Source organism: Microtus pennsylvanicus, chromosome 12, assembly GCF_037038515.1.
Source record: "Microtus pennsylvanicus isolate mMicPen1 chromosome 12, mMicPen1.hap1, whole genome shotgun sequence".
NCBI classification, from domain to species: Eukaryota; Metazoa; Chordata; class Mammalia; order Rodentia; family Cricetidae; genus Microtus; species Microtus pennsylvanicus.
In genome coordinates, this window is record NC_134590.1 from 89,172,833 (window position 1) to 89,198,680 (window position 25,848).

The 25,848-nt window shown below is 38.7% G+C and overlaps 1 protein-coding gene across 14 annotated transcripts in view; it reads right to left on the reverse strand.

The window, feature by feature from the left end:
• Asb3 (ankyrin repeat and SOCS box containing 3) overlaps window positions 1-25,848 on the reverse strand; it is a 391,624-nt gene that overhangs the window by 334,185 nt on the left and 31,591 nt on the right. For all 14 annotated transcript variants that reach the window (XR_012907205.1, XR_012907206.1, XR_012907204.1 and 11 more), the window contains exons 3-8: window positions 23,544-23,702; window positions 18,904-19,016; window positions 18,216-18,351; window positions 14,583-14,760; window positions 12,411-12,608; window positions 5,860-6,120 (exon numbers count right to left, since the gene is read on the reverse strand). Coding sequence is in view for 10 of the 14 variants with exons in the window: in XM_075942489.1 (XP_075798604.1) it covers window positions 5,860-6,120; window positions 12,411-12,608; window positions 14,583-14,760; window positions 18,216-18,351; window positions 18,904-19,016; window positions 23,544-23,702 (1,045 nt within the window). In the remaining 4 variants the exon portion in view is untranslated. The remainder of the gene's footprint in view (window positions 1-5,859; window positions 6,121-12,410; window positions 12,609-14,582; window positions 14,761-18,215; window positions 18,352-18,903; window positions 19,017-23,543; window positions 23,703-25,848) is intronic.

Here is a 25,848-nt window from a genome sequence, read left to right on the forward strand (position 1 = left end):
GCCAGTCTCTCAGTACTGCAGTCACCTGTTAAAGAGACATCCTGCCTGGTATAGCACTCCACATACCCTAAACTTTCCAGCCCTGTGACAGGGTTGTCTCTTCCTCTAGTTTCTTTTCACCATATAACTCAGCTATTTTTGTTACGCTGACCTCTTGGCTCCTGGTTTCCCCCTCTTTCTACTTCTGCCTCCCACTTCCCCACACTTAAATGGCTCAGTTTAGTCAGCTGGTCATGTCCAGTATGGAGTCTCACAGATAACTGTACCTGGGCCTCTGCTCTCCCTTCTATCTCCTTATTAGACCCTCAATTCCTTAGGAGCAGTCATGTCCTCCTTTTATTTCCTTTTATTCAATTAATACAAAATAAATTCTTTTCAAGTTCAATTTCTGCAGACATCCAATAGGGAGCAACTGAAGAGAGGACAAACACAGGAGACTAACAGTAAAGTTCCTCAGCAAGCACACTGAGAAAAGGAAGGGGTGGACAGAGGGAACCCTCCTGTCCTCAGGCCTCCTCACACACATGTGCACTAATTAATACACCCCACACAAACACAAACAGAAGGTAAAGAAACAAAATAATACTCCAAACTCTTCTCAAAAGAACTTGTTTTCTGTATTTGAAAGTATAAATGAAATGACTGAATAGAGTATAAAAATTGCTTTCCAATTTAAAAAACTCATTTGTGTCTGTGTATGATAACTTGGGGGAGCTGGATCTCTCCTGTCATGTGGGTCCCAATCATCAGGCTTGTAGGCAAAGGCTGAGTCACCTCCCTTAATTCTTAGATACACAAACATATAAGAAAAATACTGAAAACAGCACAATTGCCTTGAAAAAAAACTTTTTAATTCCCAGTTTCAGTAAAATGAAGACTTATCAATCTGAACACACTGAACCTGATAGAAGAGAAAGTGGGAAGTACCCTACAACAGATGGGCACAGGCGATCGCTTCCTAGGTATAACCCCAGCAGCACAGACATTAAGGGCAACATTGAATAAATGGGACCTACTGAAACTGAAAAGCTTCTGTATAGCAAAGGACACTGTCACTAAGACAAAAAGGCAACCCACTGACTGGGAGAAGATCTTCACCAACCCCGCAACAGACAAAGGTCTGATCTCCAAAATATATAAAGAACTCAAGAAACTAGACTTTAAAATGCTAATTAACCCAATTAAAAAATGGGGCACTGATCTGAACAGAGAATTCTCAACAGAAGTTCAAATGGCCAAAAGACACTTAAGGTCATGCTCAACCTCCTTAGCGATCAGGGAAATGCAAATCAAAACAACTCTGAGATACCATCTTACACCTGTCAGATTGGCTAAAATCAAAAACACCAATGATAGCCTCTGCTGGAGAGGCTGTGGAGGAAGGGGTACCCTCATCCATTGCTGGTGGGAATGCAAACTTGTGCAACCACTTTGGAAATCAGTGTTTCGGTTTCTCAGGAAATTCGGGATCAACCTACTCCTGGACCCAGCAATACCACTCTTGGGAATATACCCAAGAGATGCCCGATCATATGACAAGGGCATTTGTTCAACTATGTTCATAGCAGCACTATTTGTAATAGCCAGAACCTGGAAACAACCTAGATGTCCTTCAATGGAAGAATGGATGAAGAAAGTGTGGAATAGATACACATTAGAGTACTACTCAGCGGTAAAAAAACAATGACTTCTCGAATTTTGCATGCAAATGGATGGAAATAGAAAATACTATCCTGAGTGAGGTAACCCAGACCCAAAAAGATGAACAAGGGATGTACTCACTCATAATTGGGTTCTAGCCATAAATAAAGGTCAGTGAGTCTATAATTTGTTACCCTAAAGAAGCTAGATAAGAAGGTGAACCCAAAGAAAAACATATAGCTATCCTCCTGGGTATGGGAAGTAGACAAGATTGCCGGGCAAAAAATCGGGATCTTGGGGGTGGGGTGGGAGGGGGGTAAGGGGAGATGGGGAGAGAAAAGTGAGAAGGGTAGGATGGGGGGAACTTGGGGCAACGGGATGATTGAGATAAAAGAAGGTTGGATGGGGAGCAGGGAAGCACATATTTTAATTAAGGGAGCCATCTTAGGGTTGGCAAGAGACTTGGACCTAGAGGGGCTCCCAGATGCCCAAGGCGAGGTCCCCAGTTAGTTCCCTGGGCAGCTGAGGATAGGGAACCTGAAATGATCCTATCCTATAGCAATACTAATGAATATCTTGCATATCACCATAGAACCGTCATCTGGCGATGGATGGAGATAGAGACAGAGACCCGCACTGGAGCACTGGACTGAGCTCCCAAGGTCCCAATGAGGAGCAGAAGGAGGGAGAACATGAGAAAAGAAGTCAGGACCACAAGGGGTGCACCCACCCACGGAGACAGTGGGGCTGATCTATTGGGAGCTCACCAAGGCCAGCTGGACTGGGACTGAAAAAGCATGGGATAAAACCGGACTCTCTGAACATGGCGGACAATGAGGGCTGCTGAGAAGCCAAGGACAATGGCACGGGGTTGTGATCCTACTTCATGTTCTGGCTTTGTGGGAGCCTAGCCAGTTTGGATGTTCACCTTCCTAGACCAGGATGGAAGGGGGAGGACTTTGGACTTTCCACAGGGCAGGGAACCCTGACTGCTCTTTGGACTGGAGAGGGAGGGGGAGAGAAGTGGGGGGAGGGGGGGAGAGGAGTGCGAGGCTGGAAGGAGGCGGAAATTTTTTTTTTCAATAAATAAATAAATGACAAAACATACTCCAACACTCTCCTTGGCATGTGAGAATTAAAACAAAGGTGACTTGAATCTGGTTCTGACCTTAATATGCTTTAGGTCTCACTAGACCCAACACAAAGTCATTTTTATAGTTATCTGAGCACACAAGGAAGTAAATCTGTGCACAGCTTTAGTTAATGCAGTGGTGAGTGTATCTCACAATACTGACAATGCCACTGAAACTGCATCTGTATTGCCTGTACTGACCACTGCATTCTACAGTGCAGCTGTGGGATCCTAAGTCAGGAACAGTCCAACAGCAGACTGTGCACCTGGCATTCACTTTCTACTCTTCTGCCACTAAAATATGGAGAGAGGGACCTAGTTTTGCATTCATTATTGGGAAGTATTTCTACTCCATAGATTACAATGCAAAAGGCAATTAATTACTCAGATACATTTTTAAGAGTGCTTAAGTCAAGCAACAGACTTATATGTGCTATTAATAAACAACAAAATCTGTTTTGATATATCAGAATCTTTACAGAAAATTTTTCTCTTGCAATAGTTCTTTGAATATAAACTTGATGCAAGAAGGGAAAACATTTATCATATTCAGTATAAAAACTGGCTTTACCATTTCAATGAAAGATTAGTGAACAAAATTTGAGTACATTAAGAATTTTCATATCTGCCAGGTGGTGGTGATGCGTGCCTTTAATCCCAGCCCTTGGGGGGGCAGAGACAGGTGGATCTCTGTGAGTTCGAGGCCAGTCTGGTCTACAGATTGAGTTCCATGACTGGCTCCATAGATACTGAGAAACCCTGTCAGGAAAAACAAAAGTAAATAAATAAATAAACAAACAAACAAATAAAAGAAATTCATTTCCAAAGTGAAAGTTTCCACTGTACTTCTTTCTAATGAATATAAAGTAGTAAAATATATGAACTGGCATTTTTCAATTAAGAAAGCTAAACTAAATAATTAAATAATTAGATTGTTTATTGAGTTCTTAACATTTTCCCATTTCAACAAATCGAATAAATAGAGTACACACCCAAGAATTTATTGCCACAAAAATCTTAGCTACTTATACATGGGGAAAAGGATAGTATATTTTGTAGAACCTTGAGACTACATTCAATATTTCATACTCTCTAGTTGGCCAGAGAACAAAAGATAACAGGCAAATTTTACTCCTTTTTCTTTCAAAGGTTTTCCTAATTTAGGAGTAAAAAGGAATAGAAAAGTTGTCATAAATTCCCATTTGGGAATAGATGGAAGCTTCTGACCTTAAGTCACAGAACTATTTCATTCCCGTGGATGTGTGAAGTAGTTAAAGGAAAATGGTCAAGAACAGAGATTTGAGACACACACAGGACACCCTGGAAACTCTAGGATGTGAAGGTTGAAATGACTGGGCTATTCAGATGGAGTCACTTAATGGTTTTAGGTGAAGAACATGAAGAAAGTGGCTGAGGAAAAAGTGGACGTCCTGGAGACAGGCACCACCTGAGTTCAGGATAAAGGGGAACTGACTCTCAGAGCTGTCCACACTACCCAATGTGTTCTGTGAGATTTAAAGCAGTCAGGAGATTCCTAGAACAGTGAGGGGCATCTGCTGCCAGCTAGCCCCAGAGGAGTGCTAGTGGGAGATTCGGAGATTCAGTGGCATTTACATAACTTTGCTAATTACTAGATATAACTGGCATTCAAAGTATTTCCTACCTTACTAAAATGCTTTTGGGGAGGGTGAGTACTTATGACAAACATATGCAAATTTCTTAATTGGAGATATCTCGATGAATTTTTAGTAATTTTTATATTTCACTCAATTACTTTAAAATAGAGTTTAGTACAAATTAATACAGAATAATGAAGGGAATAGCAACCATGTGCATTTGACAGGCAACAATGAATTTTTTAATAATCTGTTGATAGTACAATCAGAGATTCAATCTGTTATTAGCAAAGTGGGATCAGAAGGTTTTCCTCACTTTCAATGACTTTTCTCCCCAAACCACCAACTAGGGAGCAGTTTCTCTTCACTAGCACATGGTCAGAAAGAGATTGTCAGAGAGCAATGACAGTTCTAAGCACAAAACCTGATGAGCATTCCACAATTCCAGGTAGTGATAATGAGAAAGTGAGATACTATCACATAAAGGCTCCTTTTTCACATAATGAGAAGCCATGGCTAGAAAGTAGAGCCCAAAGAAATGCAAACTCTTCTTACAAATAGGGAATGTTCTTCAGAGACCGGGCTCAGAGCCTATTGTCAAACCCAATGACTTCAGTTCAATTCCTGAAACTAACTCTTGCAAGGCTAAAAGATGTTTCACTACAATTCTACAAAACAACATGTTCTCTATTCAGCTGGAGACTTTGGTTCTATTTTTCTCAATTGACTTATCAGGCTAAGAGTTTTTTTCACAAGTTATATAGATTATCCCAGACAACTTTTGCTAAGGCTGTAGGTGGGTAGAAATAATCCTGTCACCACAGAATCCTGATTCACCATCCATACAATCTCTTATGAACAACTAACCTGAGAAACAATGAGAATGAAGTAAGATATAGCTTCAGATACTTTGAAAAACAGTATGTGGTGAGGGAGACAAATTTCAGAAGACAAGCTGCTATAGGGTAGAACTATTCTGTCACAGACGTATTAAGAGAGGCATAAGAAAGTTAAGCATGGTAGCACTGTCTAAAATCACAGCACTCGGAAAGTTGACATAGGAGGACCACAAAGTCAAGAATAGTCCAGGCTACTAAGACACTTGTCTCCAGAATAAAAAGAGGGGTACAATGAGTAGTCAAGAGTAGAAGAAATGTCCCCCAGGAAAGCACCCTGGAAGCTATACCTCTCCTAATTATTTGCAGTCACTTCTTACAGAATTTTATGCTTAAGATCAATTTCCATTGTTTGTAGCCCTCAATTCTTTCACCCCAGCATAGCTATAGCAGTCAATACTCTCACACTGCACAGCTACGGCAGTACCCAGGCGGGCGCGCGCGCACACACACACACACACACATGCACACATACACCACTACCCTCCTCCTAGGGCAGAGATCTCAAGACCTGATGGCATGTTTGAGGCAGACTCACTACCAATGGAGAAGGACCACTAGAAAAATTTCTTACCAAGAGCTGCTGCACAGCAGAGTCAATGGGTCAAATCCAGCAAGCAGGAGATGTGGCAACCACTCTTTATATTTTGTTTGTGCTTTAACTGCGTAACTTATAAATTCAGTTGTATGATTCCAAGGAGTCAATAGGCAAACTTTCTTCAAAAAGCAGCAAAACATTGAAAACATCTCATACTTCAGGCAGTATGCCAAGTGAAGTTCATTTAACTGGGCTCCATACTTCAATAGAATATTCACAATTCCAGAGAAGTCACAGCTTCACCGAAAAGTAAAATGAAATAAGAACAAAGAAGTTTAAAAGTTAGACTTCTATACAACAAATAGTTCCTAAGAAGTTGTTAATAGTAGTTACAACTGTGAACAAGAATGGTAGTTGGACACCCAGGGGCTTCTTCATGCAATGAGTTGAAATGAGGTCATGAGAAAGAAAACGTTTATATCTCAATCCTGACGCACTATTATGCTATCGACTATAAGATTTTAAAAATGTCTTGACAAAGAAACCTTTTATCAAGCTATAATGTTTTTCTCAAGTAAGTATTTCTCCTACTATTTTTTTAAAGTTAATAAACATGGTAATTCCTCAAAGATTAATTCATTCTAGAAACCTCCATGTTATGTAGCCATAGCCAATTTCCACTGTTTTGTATGTGGTCATGAACCATACCTATCACACAGGAAAGCTTTTCCAATGAACATAGTTGTACTTCTAGGGAATAAACATGTACCATTTTTGCCTATTAAACTTAGTGTTAAAAAAGATCATTGAATACTAACATTTACACTGAAATTGACTGAAAGCAGGTGTGATTCTCATCTGAAGGAGCCACTTCACAAGATCATCAAAAGAGGTAGGACTACAAAGAGAGCACAGACTCTGGAGCCACCTAGCTGTGTGACTCTGAGTGGCTTTACTTCTCCACGACTATGTGGTATTTATGAAAATAAATAAATAAACAAACAAAAAAACTGCTACATATGTAATAAATACATTCATGTAGGTAAATATATTTATACACATTTAAATAGGCTTATGTAAATAAATATAAAGGAAATCTAAGCATTAAAAATTTCAGACTTCTTCTTCAGTAAGAAATTTGTCCAAAAGATAAAATTCAAAGTAAATTGTAATCCATTTGTAGAAATTTATTAGCAATATTCTTTATAGCAGATTTTAGAAACAAACTAAATATTCAACAACAAAGAATCAGACAAATAAGCATAACATAAAGTTATTCTCCCTTTCAACCTGGCATTATATCATTTAAAAAACTATAAATGTTGAAATATTTTCAATAATTATAATACAGAATCTAGAAAAGAATAGGATTTTTATATAAAATAAATGCAAAATATCTAAAGTCATGTGAGAACAACTACTTCTTAAGACAGATAAAACTTGACAAGTGTGGTACCTTTAATCTTAACACTTGAGAGGCAGAGGCAGGTGGATCTTTGTGACTTACAGCCAGCCTGGTCTACTTGGCAAATTCCAAAAGCCAGGCCTACATATTGAGACCCTGTCTCAAAAGAAAAAGAAAAGATTCTCTAATGAGTTTTTAAAAATTTGAAGAAAGCTTATAGTGTATACAAGCCTGGAAAAATCAAGGTACAGGATGAAGTTATTTTTAAGCAAATTATACACTCAATGTTCATCAATCTCTAAACAATTTTCAGAAGTACCTTTAAAATTAAAGTAATAGAGCCAATCATTAATTTGAGGGAAGTATAATAAATAAGAGTATAAAATTCCGTAAAAGTCTGTAAGTACAAGAACAATGACATATTTATTGTTAATATAAACTTATCCTAAGTTTCCAGATTCTTCAAACATTTGTAGATCCATTCATTCCCTATAAGGCCACAAGAAAAATTCCCAGAACACTGCTTAACCTTAAGTGTTCCAAGTTTATCTATAAAATTACTTTCCCCCAATGTATTTTTTCTCTATTTGTATATTATAAAAGATGTTCAATAAACCAGCCCCAAACTTCTCCCAATTACTGTACTCACAGTCTGTGTTAAATGGAGAAAGAGCACACTCTCAAAGGGCTTATGAAACTGGCCAGTGCTACTATATGCCCTCCCTTTCCATCAAAAGTACGATTCCCGAGGAAAAGAGCAAGTGTGAAATACGCTGAAGAATCACAGAATGGTGTCAGCACTCTCTGGGGCAGTTACTGTAAAGCTCTCAAACACAAGGCATGCTCAGAGATGAAAGCAACCTCAATGCTCTATATGACCTTGATCATTGCATGTCATTTGAGCATAGCAAATCCTCCTAGTCAGGTAACCACTGGTTAAAATATAAATAATATGGGCAAATCTATATATTTCTCTTAAAATACATATTTCTCTCTATCTCAAGCCCTGATGACAAATTGGAGAAGCCCTTCAGATCCTAGCGGGAGAAAAAGTCTGTCCTACAGACACAAACACCAAGAATCAACTGTGACATACAGAGACAGCTCATCACCTAAACAGTGAGCAATTCGAGGAAGTGACTCATCTGATCAAGAGAGAGATTTAAAGACTAAAGCCCAGTAAAAACTTTATTTGATGGCCATTTTTCACCACTATGGTGTTACATGTTTAGAAATAGACAAAAATATGGTACCTACATGAAAGAAAACTCAGGTTGTCAGGCTTGGTGACAAGTGTTTTTATCTAGTCGTCTGTCTGGGACAGTGAAAACGTTTGGACAGACTTAAGTTATATCACAGCTAGCTATCCATAACAATAAGTTCAAGAAAGTCAATGAAATTTGTAGTATGCTTGTAGCCACTTCTGCAGCATTAAAATCATAACATCTATGGCCACAGAAGTCAGGGGTGGGGTTACAAGGAGAACTGGAGATAGAAAGCACCAATCTGTTAGTGATGTATTGTGGATACTAAAGTGATATTCCTGAACTGAGAGATATTACCATTCTTTAGTGGTCAAGGCACAAAAGAACAAGTAGTATCTGAAAACTATTCAATCTTTCAAAGATGGTGTCACCAATTTGTTGTCAGGAAGCCATAAATAAAAAAATCTAAGAAACCCAGGACTAAAGCCCCCATGATTCAGGCTTTTGTTATCCAAGTGTCCTACAACATAAATGCCAACATTTTGCTCTGAAGGAACAACACACTAAGACAGTAAGGGAAGACTGCAGAATATGCTAAACTTTTGGCCAAGAGAATGAAAGAAGCCAGGAACAGATTGTCAAGAGATGTAGGCTGTCTTCACTGAGAGTTTGCATGATGTTGTAACTGCAAATGCTGCCAACTACACACACTGTTCTACCTGTAGGTGTACAAAGTTAGAAAACTTCCTTTGTTTTTTGCTATACTGATTATGCTTCTCATATTAAAGCTACAAATCAAGTAGGTGATGATTATCAGTGGGAAAGTTGGGGGGATGGAAAGGAAATGAAGAAAGGGAACTGGCAATTGATGTAAACTTATTTTTGAGGATATATATATATATATATATATATATATATATATATATATATATAGAGAGAGAGAGAGAGAGAGAGAGAGAGAGAGTGAGTGAGTTATAGCTTTGGAGCCTGTCCTGAAACTAGCTCTTGTAGACCAGGCTGGCCTCGAACTCACAGAGATCTGCCTGCCCCTGCCTTCCGAGTGCTGGGATTAAAGGCGTGAGCCACCACTGCCCAGCTGAGAATTTCTACTTCTAAATCTCAGACCAGTCAAAAGTAAGTGCATTGGGACTGGAGAGATGGCTCAGCAGGTAAGAGGACTGACTGCTAATCTAGAGGACCCAGGTTTGATTCCCAGCATAGGAGCTAACAATGATCCAGTTCCCTTTTCTGACCTCTGCAGACATTTTGTGAATGCAATGCATAGACTTACATGCAGGCAAAACACCCATCTACATAAAAAAGTAATAAAAGTCTCTTGCCAACCCTAAGATGGCTCCCTTAATTAAGATATGCGCTTCCCTGCTACCCTATCCAACCTTCCTTTATCCCAATCATCCCGTTTCCCCAAGTTCCCCCCATCCTCCCTTTCTCACTTTTCTCTCCCCATCTCCCCTTACCCCCCTCCCATCCCACCCCCAAGATCCCAATTTTTTGCCCGGCAATCTTGTCTACTTCCCATAACCAGGAGGATAGCTATATGTTTTTCTTTGGGTTCACCTTCTTATCTAGCTTCTTTAGGATATCAAATTATAGACTCACTGACCTTTATTTATGGCTAGAACCCAATTATGAGTGAGTACATCCCATGTTCATCTTTTTGGGTCTGGGTTACCTCACTCAGGATAGTGTTTTCTATTTGCATGCAAAATTCGAGAAGTCATTGTTTTTTACCGCTGAGTAGTACTCTAGAGGGGCTCCCAGGTGCCCAGGGCGATGTCCCCAGCTAGTTCCTGGGGCAGCTGAGGATAGGGAACCTGAAATGACCCTATCCTATAGCAATACTGATGAATATCTTGCATATCACCATAGAACCTTCATCTAGCGATGGATGGAGATAAGAGACAGAGACCCACCCTGGTGCACCGGACTGAGCTCCCAATGTCCCAATGAGGAGCAGAAGGAGGGAGAACATGAGCAAAGAAGTCAGGACCACAAGGGGTGCACCCACCCACGGAGACAGTGGGGCTGATCTATTGGGAGCTCACCAAGGCCAGCTGGACTGGGACTGAAAAAGCATGGGATAAAATCAGATTCTCTGAATATGGCGGACAATTAGGGCTGCTGAGAAGCCAAGGACAATGGCACTGGGTTTTGATCCTACTTCATGCTCTGGCTTTGTGGGAGCCTAGCCAGTTTGGATGTTCACCTCCAAGACCAGCATGGACGGGGGAGGACTTTGGACTTTCCAGAGGGCAGGGAACCCTGACTGCTCTTCAGACTCGAGAGGGAGGGGGAAGAGGAGTGGGGGGAGGGAGAGAGGAGTGGGAGGAGGGTGAGGGAAATGGAAGGCTGGGAGGAGGCGGAAATTTTTTTTTCAATAAAAAAAAGAAAAAAGAAAAAAAGTAATAAAAATGTGTCATTAAGAGTAACAAACAAATGAGGGCTGGAGAGATGGCTCAGTGGTTAAGAGCACTGGCTGCTCTTCCAGAGGTCCTGAGTTCAATTCCCAGCAAACACACGTTAGCTCACAACCATCTGTAATGAGATCTGGCACCCTCTTCTGGCATGTGGGCATACATGGAGGCAGAATGTTGTATACATAATAAATAAATGTTTTTTAAAAAAAAAGAGTAACAAATGAATGGTTAGGCCTTTAAAAAATAGCATCTATCTACACAACTGATTTGTATTTTTAATGGAGCACAAGTATTACTTTATATGGTTTTTCTTATAGTCTTATTGTTGCACATGCGTGTCTGACCATGTAGAGGCCACAAGACAGACAACCTTGGGTGTTTTCCTCAGGAAGGCTATCCATTTATTTACTTTGAGGTAAGAGTCTCCCACTGATCAGAAACTTCCCTATCAAGCTAGACTAGTTGGCCAGTGACACTCAGGAATCCTTCAGTCTCCTGCTCCCTATCGCTGGAATTAAAAGCACACACCACTACACCCAGTATTTTAATGTGGACTCTATGAATTGAACTCAAGTCCTCACATTTACTCACTGAGCTATCTCCACACCCCATAATCTTAATGTGTTTTTGTTGTTGTTGTTTGTTTTGATTTATTCGAGACAAAGTCTCTCTCTCTCTCTCTCTCTCTCTCTCTCTCTCTCTCTCTCTCTCTCTCTCTAACCCTGGGTGTACTGAAACTCTCCACGTGGAGACAAGGCTGGCCTTGAACTTAAAGTGATTCACCTTCCTCTGCCCCAGAGTGCTGGACTTAAAGGTGTCAGCAACCACCCTCACCTACTAAGGTCTACTGTAAAACCCTCAGCAATTACCCTCAGCTACTCAAGTCCACTGTAGTCCCAAGGTCAAATTATTGGCCAAACACTTGAACAGCAGCATTAACTCTTCATTTATTCTACTTCACAGAACTGTAGCAGAGTATAAAAATGAAATGTATGACTTTTAAAATATATTTATTATGATGTACACTTAAAAATGCTGCATAACAAATATTATGTTAATATTATAGTATCTATATATATAGATACTATAATATTTATATATATATAAATAATATGTTAATGTTATAGTATCTAAAAAACAAGGTTTTATTGTAAGTCTCATAAAATAAGAAATAAATAAATTGATTAATTAATTAAAAGGTTTATAGTTAAATAACCTGAAGCAGTTACTGCTTTACTTGATAAAAGTTCCATTTTTGATTCTTGAATCATTTCAAAGACATCAGAGTAGGCCTAAGCATTTATATTAATATATTAAAAGTATTTCCTAACAATGTTACACTAAAAGTATAATGCAGGTCCAAAAAGAGAAGGTAAATAACCTGGCATTATCAACCTCACTTCTGCTAGATTGAACTACATATCCTGAAGCAGGCCTTTTGTACATTAGCAACTTAGTACTAACAGAGACACCAAATTTCACTATGAAGAAAAGTCACTTGGGAATTAAAGAGAAGCAAAATGTAACGAACATACTTACTCCTTTTGGAAAGCCATGCACAGAGGGGAACTGAATCCAAAGACCAAGCACATCTGTGCATCTGGGCTGTAACCATTCTGCAGTAATGTTTCCAGGCACTCTTCCCGTCCTCCAAACACTGCTGAGTAAACAGGGCTCACTTTGTCTGGACCAGTGTCACAAGCCCGGTTAGTAAGCGGTATTAACAAGTCCAAGATCCTTCAAATACACAAATGGGAGGAATATTTACTATAGGAGATTTGTCTGTTGTCCTTGTTCACTATTATTTGTCTTACCACCATCATTACCTATGCTCCCAAATCCAATTTTATGTTTGGTATTTCAGGACCTAATAAATCATTTAAATACTTATTCCATTAAATATGAAGTAGCTGGGATATTGCCCAGAGACAGAATGTCTGCCTACTATGCTGGAGGCACTGGGTTCAATTTCCAGCACTGGGGATTGTATAATGACCAGTTGTGATAACACATACCTATAAGTCAGCAGTCAGAGGCTAAAACAGTATAGTTATGAGTTCAAGGCCTGTCACAGCTGCATAACAAGTTCCAGGAGTCAGAGCTACCTTGCAAGGTTCTGTTTCACAAACAAACAAAAACTAAAATGAAGTATTTTCCTTCTTAAACACTAATTGGTTTTATTTCCCATTAGTAAAAAAAATTTTTTTGTTGTTGTTTGGTTTTTCAAGACAGGGTTTCTCTATGTAATAGTCCTAGCTGTCCTGGAACTAGCTATGGTAGAACAGTCTGGCCTTGGACTCACAGAGATCCACCTGCCTCTGCCTCCCGAGTGCTGGAATTAAAGGTGTGCGCCACCACCACCTGGCCCATTAGTAAGAATTTTTAAAGATGGTGAGTAGCAATGAAATGAGAAATTACATTTTTAATCAGAAGAAATTAAAATTTATAGTAAAATATTACATGCTCAGAAAAATGCAATTAATATCAATAAAGAAGTGGTTGCTTTTCCTGCCGCAAGTAAACCTAAAATAACACTGGGGGATAACTAAAACCACAGATGGACCATCTTTAAAAACAAGTTTGGATGAAATCAGTGACAAGAGAATTCTCAAAATTGGGCACAATTAAGGACAAATTCCTATGAGAGTTTTGGTATCAAATTAAAGCTGTTAAATTTAAAGCTGTTAAATAACTGTTAAAAGATTTTTCTAAATAAATCACGAACAATGAGAGAAAATGGATCTAACCATTTTTGTAGTGGACACAAAACTGGGTGTAGACCTGGGAAAAGTTGGTGGAGTGTAAAAGTGTTCAAAACATGTATGGAAGTCCCAAAGAACTGGTAATAAATTTTAAAAAGCAAGTAGAAGAAATATCAAATGTTGAAACCAAGTATTTTATTAAAAGAATCAACATGACACCTCTTAAGCATAATAAATGTGTCTAAGTTTTAAAGATGAGCTAGCAAAAGCATCTTGTCACAAGGCTTTCAGAGCTCTGTAAGGCCTCCACCTTCCTACTGTCCAAAGATAATGACCATTCCGTTATTTTTAAGTGAACAACAGTAACGATGGCTATAGAAAGTACTACTGTACAATTATGACCCTAAAGACTGTAAACATGATTTTTAAATCTGTCCATACTGATTTCTGGAAGGGAGCCTTATTCTTATTGACATAACCAGGTCACTAACTTCTGACATTTCCATACTCCCCAATATACTCTCTCAAAAATATGCTAAAAATTTTCTAGGGACTTTTAGCAAAGAAAGAGTTCCAGAAGCAGGAGACAATAGCAGACTGGAGGTGAGAGTAGGTAATGAATCTAATCAAATGGTTTAGGATGGGATGGACTACTCATCACACACAAAAGCTTCCTACAGGGAGATAGTAAATATTAGCGAGGCCATCAGACGGCTAGCTGAAGATGTGTGGGGTAAAGGGAAAGGACTGCCATTAGCTGAAGAAATCCTGACGAAGATCCAGTACCTACTCCATCTCTACTCAGTCTTCCTCAAAGTGGGAAAATGAAAATTTTAGAGGAGTTGAGGAGAAGAAATCAGCATGGGAAGATGAGGAGGAAATCTAGGCATCCCTCAAATTGGTAGAAAGGAAGGACCAAGGAATTTCCTGGAGGTAAAGGTGTGACTCAGATCTACCCTTAATATGCTTTTAATTCGGAGAGCATTTTTATTCCACTTTGAGCACTTACTTTGTATGGCCCATTTGTGCAGCAGCATGAATAGGCAACTGCCAATTGTCTTCATTGCAATAAAGATCAGGATCTGCCCCACCGGACAGCAAAAGTTCCACACATTTTATATGACCCTCTTGTGCAGCAATAAACAATGGAGTAGCTTTGTCCAAGGCTTGACAATTGATATTTGCACCTAATACAAAATGAAATATTAAACAATAATCCATATAAGTGTTTTAAAAAATACGATAACACAAATTTCTTTTTTTAAATATTTATCTATTTATTATGTATACAATATTCTGTCTGCATGTATGCCTGCAGGCCAGAAGAGGGCACCAGATCTCATTACAGATGGTTGTGAGCCACCATGTGATTGCTGGGAATTGAACTAAGGACCTTTGGAAGAGCAGGCAATGCTCTTAACCACTGAGCCATCTCTCCAGCCCACGATAACACAAATTTCAAACTGCCACAAAAAGCTTTCATAGTACAGCAGCTTCCCCCTTAGTGGATGCTGTTGGAGAAAATATATGTATTTTACTAACCTGTTGACAATCATTTAAATTGTTTTCAGTCTCCATCAGTAAGAGCACAAATGATCATTCATATTTTTGAATTCACTTTTAGACAAAAAAAACAACATTCCGTGAAGGCTATTTATTCAAATCCCTCTTCCAACAAATACTTTGGTTTCAAAGTACAGATAGCTTTTAAAGATTTATTTCAATGTGTATTCATGATTTGTGTATATGTGTGTGTGTTTGTGTGTGTGTATACATATCTGTGCATGTGCATGCAAGTATCTATGAAGGCCAGAAGGGTGCATCGGATCCCTCTGGAGCTGGAGTTCATAAACAGTGAGCCTACCTAACATGGATGCCGGATCTGAATCCCACCCTTCTGCAAGGGCAGCACATGCTCTTAACCACTGAGCTATCTCTCAAGCCCCAAAGTATAAAGATTTTAAAGGAAAGAAAGCCAGATGTAGTGATAAAGGCCACAATTCCAGTTCTTGGGAGTCTGAGAAAAGACCATTACAAGTTGGAGGCTAGCCTGTCTTTAAAAAAAAATAAGAATAAATATAAATAACCTTAAAGATAACTCCTAGGGAAGCATAAATTATGACACTTATGGATGTCACTAACTGATTTTAGACTAAGATTTAAGAGGGACTTTACCAGTAGATATGGCTGAAATACATGGGATCTATGACTAAAACTATATTAATTAGTCTTATTACTACTTTTCTTCCTTTGTGAGTATTGTATAGTAAAACCAACAATAAATGGGAACAATATTTTTAATGGATCTGAGCAGACTGTAAAATAAAACTTCTGTTATTTTCATACTACTATATTCAGATTTGAAAAGGCAGTCAGACACAGTGGTGCATGCCTTTAAGCCCAAGTACTGGGAGGAGGCAGAGGCAGCAGTTTTCTGTGAGTTAAAGGTCAGCTTGGTCAACATAATGAGTTTCAGGACAGTCAAAACTACATAGGAAAATCCTGTTTCCATAAATAAAAAGCATACAAACAAAGATTTGGAATGGCTAAAAATGACCTTACTTATGAAACTTTTGAAAATAGCAGGTTACCCTAATCTTATTACCAGCAAATAATATATTAAATCTACTAAGACTTATACTATCACATGATAAAGCTAGTTTTTAAATTTCTCTACTATATCTCAGTATCAATACTATAAACATAGGGGAAAACTGACTATCTTACTAAAAATAATCTTACATAAGTACATCTTAAACAAGCTACACAGGGTAAATTAAAGTCGGTGTTAACCTTCATGAATTGCAAACGTGCTAGCCAACTAGAATTGTCATGACTTTGGTGCATCATCTGCTGTCAGCTTCAGAGAGACATAAATAAAATCACTGAGAGGGAGGGGGAGAGGAGTAGGGGGAGGGGGAGAAGGGTGGGAGGAGGGGGAGGGAAATGGGAGGCTGGGAGGAGGCAGAAACTTGTTTTTTTTCCTTTTCTCAATTAAAAAAAAAAGAGGAAGTCAATGGCAAGACCTGCTTTTAAAAAAAAGGGGGAGGAGGGGGGGAAATGGGAGGCGGTGGCGGGGAGGAGGCAGAAATCTTTAATAAATAAATTAATTAATTAAATCAAAAAAAGTTAAAAAAAACACAAATTAACCTTCTAGTTTGAGTGACAACTTTAAAGTATCAGAAGTAATAAGAAATCAGTTCCTCTAAGACTACAATTGAAAAAATATAAAAAGTAACAGACACTGATGGTCATGATTAGAAGTACGATCATAGTTACATTATAAACAGACCTTCATACATTTTAATTATACAAAAATTGCTATTTATAAGTTTAGAGAGAAGAAAAATTAAAAACAAAGAAATACAAGAATAAACATGTCCTGATTGTGCCAAAAAAAAATATCAGTTTCTAGATCTCTGGTCAGCATTTAACACCCAGAGTCTGAAGTTCTTAATGTAAAATGTATCATTTCAAGAAGTAAGATATAAGTTCATAATTTCTCAGACACTTTCACCTCCAACTTCATGAAGGTTCATTTCTTCACTTCCTATCTTGACTTTATGTAAAGATGTATAAGAAAAAACTAGAAATAAGAAATATATGCCCTGTTTTTTGTTAAGCTTTGGTCTATTTGGAGGGTTTATTTTTCTGTTTGTTTGTTCGTTTTGTTTTGTTTTTGACACAGGGTCTCTCTAGGTAGTCCTGGCTGTTCAGGAAGTGACTATGTAGACCAGTCAGAAAATCTGGTGACAAGTCCCTCCTCTGACTACCCATGGCTTCTCAGGTTAGCTCTGCCAGAGCATGCACCCTGAAAGACTTTTAAAGCCCTTCTATATGGTGAACCCCTCTGGTCTGAAGATGTCACAAAAATAATGGCATAGTAACACTGCCTTCTCTGGCAAGGCTGCATGTCTAAGTAGTTACAGGGGATCGTTTAGCTGGTTATTCTGCCATTAACACAATACAATACAAACATGTTTGAAAAGTCCATTTAAATAATCAGACAATTAACAAACCATTTGCTCTGGCCAGACTCTGACTCACTTGGTTAAATGCTTGATGCACAAACATGAGGCCTGAGTCTGGATCCCCAGCAGTGAGGAAGAGACAGGTAGATTTGGTCAGCCAGAACAGCTGGATCAGTGAGCTGTAGGCTTAGTGAGAGAACCTTTCTCAGAAACAAGGCATAGAGTGACTAATAAAGACATTAATACTGAACTTTGACCTCCACATTCCCATGTACATTAAGTGTACACACATACGCATACACACACATACACAAACACACACGGGGGGGGGGGAGTGAGCAAGTGAGTTTGGGGAAGATATATGCCACATAAAACATACAACTCAAAGGCTTAACACACAAAATGACCATCTAATAAACTAACCCTAGAGTAGGTGTGTACCTAGAAAGCCACTGAACTGCAAGACGCCGGCTCAGGACCACCATATTCCTATGTAGATCAGTAAGAAGGATGTGTGTCATTGCTGGTAACATACTTAATAATAACCAGGACTGACATCAACTATGTACACTTTTATCACATAAATTTCATCACCTAATTCAAGAACCATTCTTTCCAGGAATACCGTTTAAAAACTTGCTCTTCCTAGCACAAAGGCTGATGGCTCTTACCAGATGACATAAGAATGTTCAAGCTCTCTAGCTTCCCATACTGAGCAGCCACAAACAGGGGTGTGATTCCAAAGTCGTCCTGGCATTCTCTGTCTGCTCCATTTTTAAGAAGCAGTTTTATAATCTCAGCATTTCCCTGAAGCACAGATACATATTTTATATTAAAAAATCTTTCTTGTTGTATTTTACTTTTCTTCTCAGTAAAGAAAAACTTTAAGAAAAAAATGCAGTATCTTGATAAAATGGATAGAAAAGTCATGACTAATCAAGATTACCCTACACTTCTGCACAACCCATTAAGTATAAACATACTAAAAACTGGTCTCTAGCAATGTTAACCCTTAAAGTCATATAAAATTAGATTACTAACTTAAGCAGTAATAAACATGCCTTCTAAACATGTAATTATAATAAAATATACCATTTTTCCTTATCCCAGATTCTGATCACTTCATAACTATGTGGCCAACATTTTAAATTTAGATAATCCTACAGACCAAAGCAGCTCTGGTCCTGTAGCAGCTCGCTTATTTAGAACGGTCATTAGTATTTAGACTGCCTTTCTGTGCTGTACTAATCATTACAAACCATAGGCAAGTAAGAAGCAAGAACTGTATAGAACTGCCATTATAAAAAGGGTAAGACATACAAGTTACATGGAAATGAAAAAAATAAATTCAGAGATTACCTGGAAAGAAGCCTGGTGCAAGGAATTCCATCCACACATAGAATGGAATCCATTGATATTTGCTCCATGTTGAAGCAACAGCTTCAGAACATCTATCTGTCCACTTTCAACAGCTGCAATACAGCAATCAGAGAAATTACAGTGAGCAAAAAGATATTTGTAGGACTCGACAGTTTTACAAAGTTCTAATCATTTTATATACCTTGGAATGCACAATGCTATGATCATTCCTAAACATTTATCACAACTATCTCAGCCTCATTTCATATGCATAGGCCTTTCTGCATACTGGGCTAGGGAGATGGCTCTGTGGGAATATCCTTGCTATGCAAGTCCCTAGAACACATGTATACCTGGGCTGTAATCCCAGTACTCCCACAGCTACAAGCGAAGCAGAGATGAGTAGATCTACAGAAGCTCAGAAGGCAGACTGGAGTATGCAGGGGTGAACAACAAGAGACCCTGACTCAAACAAGGTGGGGACAACTAAGGTTCTCCTCTGACCTCTACATTTGAAACACCTCCTACACGCATTTATCTTTCACACATACATGTGCACACATTCAAATTTAAAATAAACTATACCCACATGTATTATTTTCAAACTGCAGAAAATTGAAGGATAAAGAAAAAGAAGTCCAGGGTTGGGGAGATAGCTCAGCTGGTGAAGTACCTATCACGGACATTTAAGGACCTGAATTTGATCCCCATAACATACTCTTAAAAAGCTAGACATGGGGCTGGAAAGATGGCTCAGTGGTTAAGAGCACTAGCTGTTTTTTCAGAGGGCCCAAGATCAAATCTCAGAACCCACATGGTGGCTCACAACCATCTGTGGCTCTAGCCCCTTCTGGCTTCCTTAGACACTGAACACATGTGGTGCACAGACGAATGCACACCCAAACCTATAAGAAGGTGGGGATAAAAAGACAAAAAACAAGACATGATAAGCAGCACTTATAAACCTAGCATTGGAGAGCGAGAGGGAGGCAGAGCCCTGAAATATACTTGAAACTGATTTCATTCACCCAATTTTGAGATATACAACTAATATTTAAACATACTGTCTGCAATCAATGTCAATCATAATTGATTAGCTTAGAAACTAAATAACATATTTATGGTAAAAATACTTCATCAATTTAATCATTACAGTAAGGCTGGAGAATTGTTTACTGTTTATTGGCGACATATAATTACTAAACTTAAATTGTATTATATCTATACATTTATACAAAGTTTGCGAACTAAACTGCCTTTTCCTCAACTATGTGCTTACACACACTTTTTAAACTTGAATTCATGTGATTTAAACCATAATTCATGTGATTCTCAACAGTAAAAATGTGACAAGGAATACTATGAAATAAAACAAACTTTTTATACTAGATAATTGTTAACCCATTTGAGAAGTATGCTACAGAACACTATTCCGGAATCAATCTAGAAACAGAGAACAAACATTACGTGGTGGTTTGAACAGGGATGGCCCTAGAGGAGAGCAGGGCTGTCAGCTCAAAGTTCAGATGCTCACCCTTCTTCCAGGTCGAGTTCTACATGTACTCTAGTCTCCATTATTCACTTCATTTTTCTATACAATTCTACAGTAAAATGGGTTTTTTGTTATGTCAGTTTATGCCAAGCTTTTCTCACTACATCTTTTATGAACCAGAAGTTATTTGTTATCTGTTGCAGCTTTCAATGGCATCTGAGGGCACTGGGACAAAAACTACAACAATAACGACTTTTCCCTTTTCTACTGCTGTTCATGTAATCTGTGTATCCTCAAATTGGTTTTGACTACAGACAAGTACGGCTTTGACAACTGCAAAGACAACAGAGTTGTTTAAGGACTATTCTGGTCTAAATGATTATTACCGATTAGTTGTGATTACTGTCCTTCCTCGTCACACACAAGCAGGAAGGACATCCTCGTCACATACACACTGCTTGTGTGTGACCAGGAAGGGCATTGAATCTATCATTTCAAGACTGTCATTAGGAATACAGGATTGCCTGCTATTACTCCTCATTTCTTAACTAAAGTTTATAAATATGATTATAAAGTGGGGCTTTCCCATAAAAAATTGAAATTAAATCTCTCTCTCTCGCTCGCTCGCACACACACACACACACACACATATTCAGAAAGATTTCTAAAATGTATCATGACCATTAATCTTTACCCTCAAATGTTCGATATTTTATTGACATTTAGAAGATTTTGTCTAACTATAAAGCTATAATTCTATCTTAACAAATTCCTCATATATAAAGCCAGGTGTTTGCACACATTTGATTACAGCAGTCAAGAAATAAAGGCAGGAAAATCTCTTGAGTTCTAGGCCAACATGGTCTACATGTCCAGTCATGACTTCACAGTCTAAAACAACAAAGTTCGTACGTGCCCAGTGGTTAACAATCGTAAACATAAACAAGTGCTGGGGAAAATCAAGGCTTCAAAGCATAAGAAAAACATCATGGTGACTACCTAAATACAGCTGTACATGTTATCACTGGTATTTCTAATGGCCATTTAGATACCAGAGAAATCATATCCAGGAAAACACATCCTACAGTCACATATAAGACAAAACCCTAAGATTCTACTACCCTTTTACGTACTAATTAGCATCCATCTATTTTCTCTGCACCAAGTTAAGAGAAACACTGTAATTTTTCAAATCTAATATCCCTAAGGGATGCTAGCTGAGTGGTACAGAAAGTGCATAGCATGTGTGAGACCCTGGGGTCCATTACCACCACTAAAGAACAAGAGTAAAGCAGCCGCCCTAAACTTACACAGTCTTCTCAGACATCTCCAAAAGGTTTAACACTAGGTTCCATAACTTTTACTATGACTCAAGTTTTTAATTCTTATAGCAAAATTCTCTTTTCAGGAATCAATTTTATAAGTACTGATCCACATTATGATTTATTGAAATAAATTATTATTCTGAGGATTCCTTAGCAAAGAAAATATGTACACACCATAAATTATCCTTAATTCCGAAGATTTCTGCTAGTGAAGGAGCCATACCAGTCAGTAATAATCGTAAAGAACTGACCAGTGGCAATAACAATGAAAAATAAAGGATAATGGATTATGTAATCATCCAGTTTATAGTCACAACCGTGCTATACAGCAGCTCTACTCACTATCACTCACCAACTGCTGTTAATCTGCAAACTGCTTGTCATCAGCCCATACAAGGTGAGACGTTTGACCAAGATGGAAAACAACTTTACCCCTAGTCATTATCTTTAGCTGAGATTTTTCTCAAGGTGAGACTTCAAAGATGAAGTAGTGTGATGGCCACATTCTGGCTCAAGCCTCTTATAGGGATAGACTGACACTCTGAGTAGCACTCACTCACTGCTCCATGGTATCTGTTGGGAGCCTAACTCTTAGTTCCCAGCCAGTCTGGGACTAGTGTGTGAAGTCGGTCCAATGACGAAACTCTGATCATCTGTTTCACAAAAGTGGCCCTAGATAGCCTGAGCTGTTTTTACTTACACAGTTTCAATGGTTTGCCTGAACAGTTTTACCATCAATTTGTTTCCTTTTGTATCTAATAATGTTTACATTAATTGAAAATGAAGTCAGGCGGTGGTGGCACAGGCCTTTAATCCCAGCACTTGGAAGGCAGAGGCAGGCATTACGCCCTGAGGTCAAATTCCCAGTACCTACATAAATCTCCAGGCATGACCCAAATGCATTTATAACCTCAGGGCTATGGGGACAGAGACAGAAGGACTAAGGTTCAGTATGATAAACTGGTGTCAAGGGCATACTGCAGAGAGTGATAGCGCAGGAAACCAATGTCTTTTTCTGTGTGCACAGGTTCTTATATGTATGCAAACACACACACACACACACACACACACACATCTTAAAGCTGAATTTTATAACACATAAAAATTTTAAATATGTTTACATTCACAAAAAAGTACTTCCACTGATATATTTTATTTTATTTTCAAGTGACTAACAAATACTAGATAGATACTCTCATTTTTTAAATGAAGCAACAAGCTTGCAATAATTAAGTGGTCATACAAGTTATATGTGGTAGGCCCAAACTAGAGTCTAAGATATACTAATTCTACTCCAATGACATCCTCTGAATTTCCACGCCTCAGTCAATCTGAGTCAACCAGTTAATCAAAAAATGTTCCTAAGACTCCAACAGAACCAGAGAGATAGAGGGAATAAAATAAATGGTTATTAGCAGTGGACAACTGAAGATTTGGCTATGATCCTTAAGGAACTAACAGTTCCACACTGAAGAAGTCTGACTCATGATCCACAGGTAACAAATTATTTCTTCCATATAGCCTTAATCCTTTAATACTAAGAAAAAGGAAACAAAATCTTAGTAGATAACCTTGCAAGGATTGCACTAATCCAAGCATCACTGGTCTTCAGCACTACTCCGGGCAAGAACTCACCATGGGTTATGCAGCTTTAAATAAACATTTCCAAGTCCTGAATACTACCATCACCCAAGAGTAGAAAAACAAGAGAGAAACCTTTAAAAATAGCCTTTCAGTTTCAGAACCAAAAGAAATATTCTGTAACAGTTTACTAAGAAAAATATTTCTAAAAGTACATCTGTACCAAAAATAGCATACATCACCTAAAAACAACGGTGTGGTTTCTTCTAAAGTAGTTGTATTAGGATCTGCTCCAGCTTCCAGAAGAATCTGCGTGATCTTCCAGTGTCCTTGACTAACAGCAAGATGTAATGCACAGAAGCCCTCAAAAGTCTTTGTCTTAATGTAGTTTTCCGATGAGTCTGTGGAAAAAGAGAAACCTGTTAGCCAAAAGATTATCAGTTCTACTTCTTGAGTCTGAAAAGCAAAGACTATATGAGGAATTGAATGAAATACTAAAATGCCAGTGTTGTCAATGAACAGCTCTATGAGGAAGGATTCCCATGGGAACAGACAGCCCCTTGGTATTCATGCAAGGGAAACTATGCTTACACACTGTCACCACTGCAAAGGCAATGGACTGAGAGAATGGAGCTGATAAATGAGGCAAAGTTTCATGCAATAGCCAACTTTATTCAAAGCATCAGACAATTTATACTCACGCGGAGGGTTAAGAAGAGTCACATGAGTAAAGTGTCACAAGGACAAACCAAACGTGGCAAAAACATGTTTTTCCATAGAAGCAATAGTCATTTGTAATGAATAATCTGAAGTAAACTCACTTCTATCTGCTATAGCTGGGAGGAGCATGAAAATATATTTCAAGAACAATTCTATGTTCTGAAGAAATTGACATCACAGGACTCTTGGGTTTTTTCATTGTTGCTTGTTTGTTTTGTTTTGTTTGTTTTGTTTTGTTTTTGGAGTTACCTCACAAGGATTCAAAATTCTTCTCCCACAACTCCATTCTTGAACCATGTTGAACCATGTGCCAACAATGTACTGCAGGTTTTCTAGTCTAACTTGTGATGAAGGAGAAGAGGGAAAGGCAAGGGTTGAAAGGCAAGATTTGAGGCAGATGCAGCAACAAATATTTACTCACTGAAATATTAACAAACCCGATTTTATTTCTATGAGAACAATTTCTATCATTACTTCCTTATATTCAACTAATAACATAAGGGCAATTTTGAATACTTCTTTTCATTTTTATGCGTGTACACATATATGCATGCTTGTGTGCAAAGGGAAGTGAATATGCACATGTGAACCTCGTTCAGAGGCTGGAGGACAACTTCAAGTATTGTCCTCAGGAATACCATCCATCCCCTCTGAAAAAGGAGCTCACAATTAGGCCAGACACGCTGCCCAGGAACCCAAAGGATCATCTCCACCTCCACAGTACTACCATGCCCAGAACTTTACCTGGGTGCTGGGACCCAAGCTCTCGTCCTCAAGCTTCTAAGGCAAGCACTTCACCAGGTATCTTCCCAGCCCTTAAAAACTCCTTGTTGGGAGCATAGTATGACGGTTCTTGAACCCACAGATCTCCAGAGAAACCAGGAATATTAGGCACACAGAACTGTCTTTTCAATGGGAAAGATGAAGAAAAATCAGTTTTCTATCCAGAAAGCTGAGAACTGGAAGTGATAAATATCCAGTGATGTGCATTATCTGTTGGGCCAGGCCATATCAAGCTCTTACAACCAAGACAGAGGAGATAAGTAATCTAAATAAATGATCCTTACAGCCAGAAGCTCCCCCTTTCTAGACCTGGATGGAATGGGGAGGTCCTTGGACTTCCCACAGGGCAGGGAACCATGACTGCTCTTCAGACTGTAGAGGGAGGGGAAGAAGAGAGGGGAGAGGGGAAAAGGAGAGAGGAGTGGGGGAGGGGGAGGAAAATGGGAGGCGGGGAGGAGGCGGAAATTTTTTTCAATAAATATATATATAAAAGAAAAAAGAAAGCATATTTAACAAATGGTGCTGGCATAACTGGATATCAACATGTACAAAAATGAAAATAGAGCCGGGCGGTGGTGGCGCACGCCTTTAATCCCAGCACTCGGGAGGCAGAGGCAGGCGGATCTCTGTGAGTTCGAGACCAGCCTGGTCTACAAGAGCTAGTTCCAGGACAGGCTCCAAAACCACAGAGAAACCCTGTCTCGAAAAACCAAAAAGAAAAAAGAAAAAAATGAAAATAGACTCATATCTATCACCATGCACAAAACTCAAATGCAAATGGATCAAAGACCTCAACATAAAGCCAGCCACACTGAACTTATAGAAGAGAAAGTGGGAAGTACACTTGAACGCATTGGCACAGGAGACTACTTCCTACATATAACCTAAGTAGCATAGACACTAAGAGAATTAATAAATGGGACCTTCTGAAACTGAGAAGCTTCTGTAAAGCAAAGGACACAGTCAACAAGACAAAACGACAGCCTACAGAATGGGAAAAGATCTTCACTAACCCCACATCAGACAGAGGTCTGATCTCCAAAA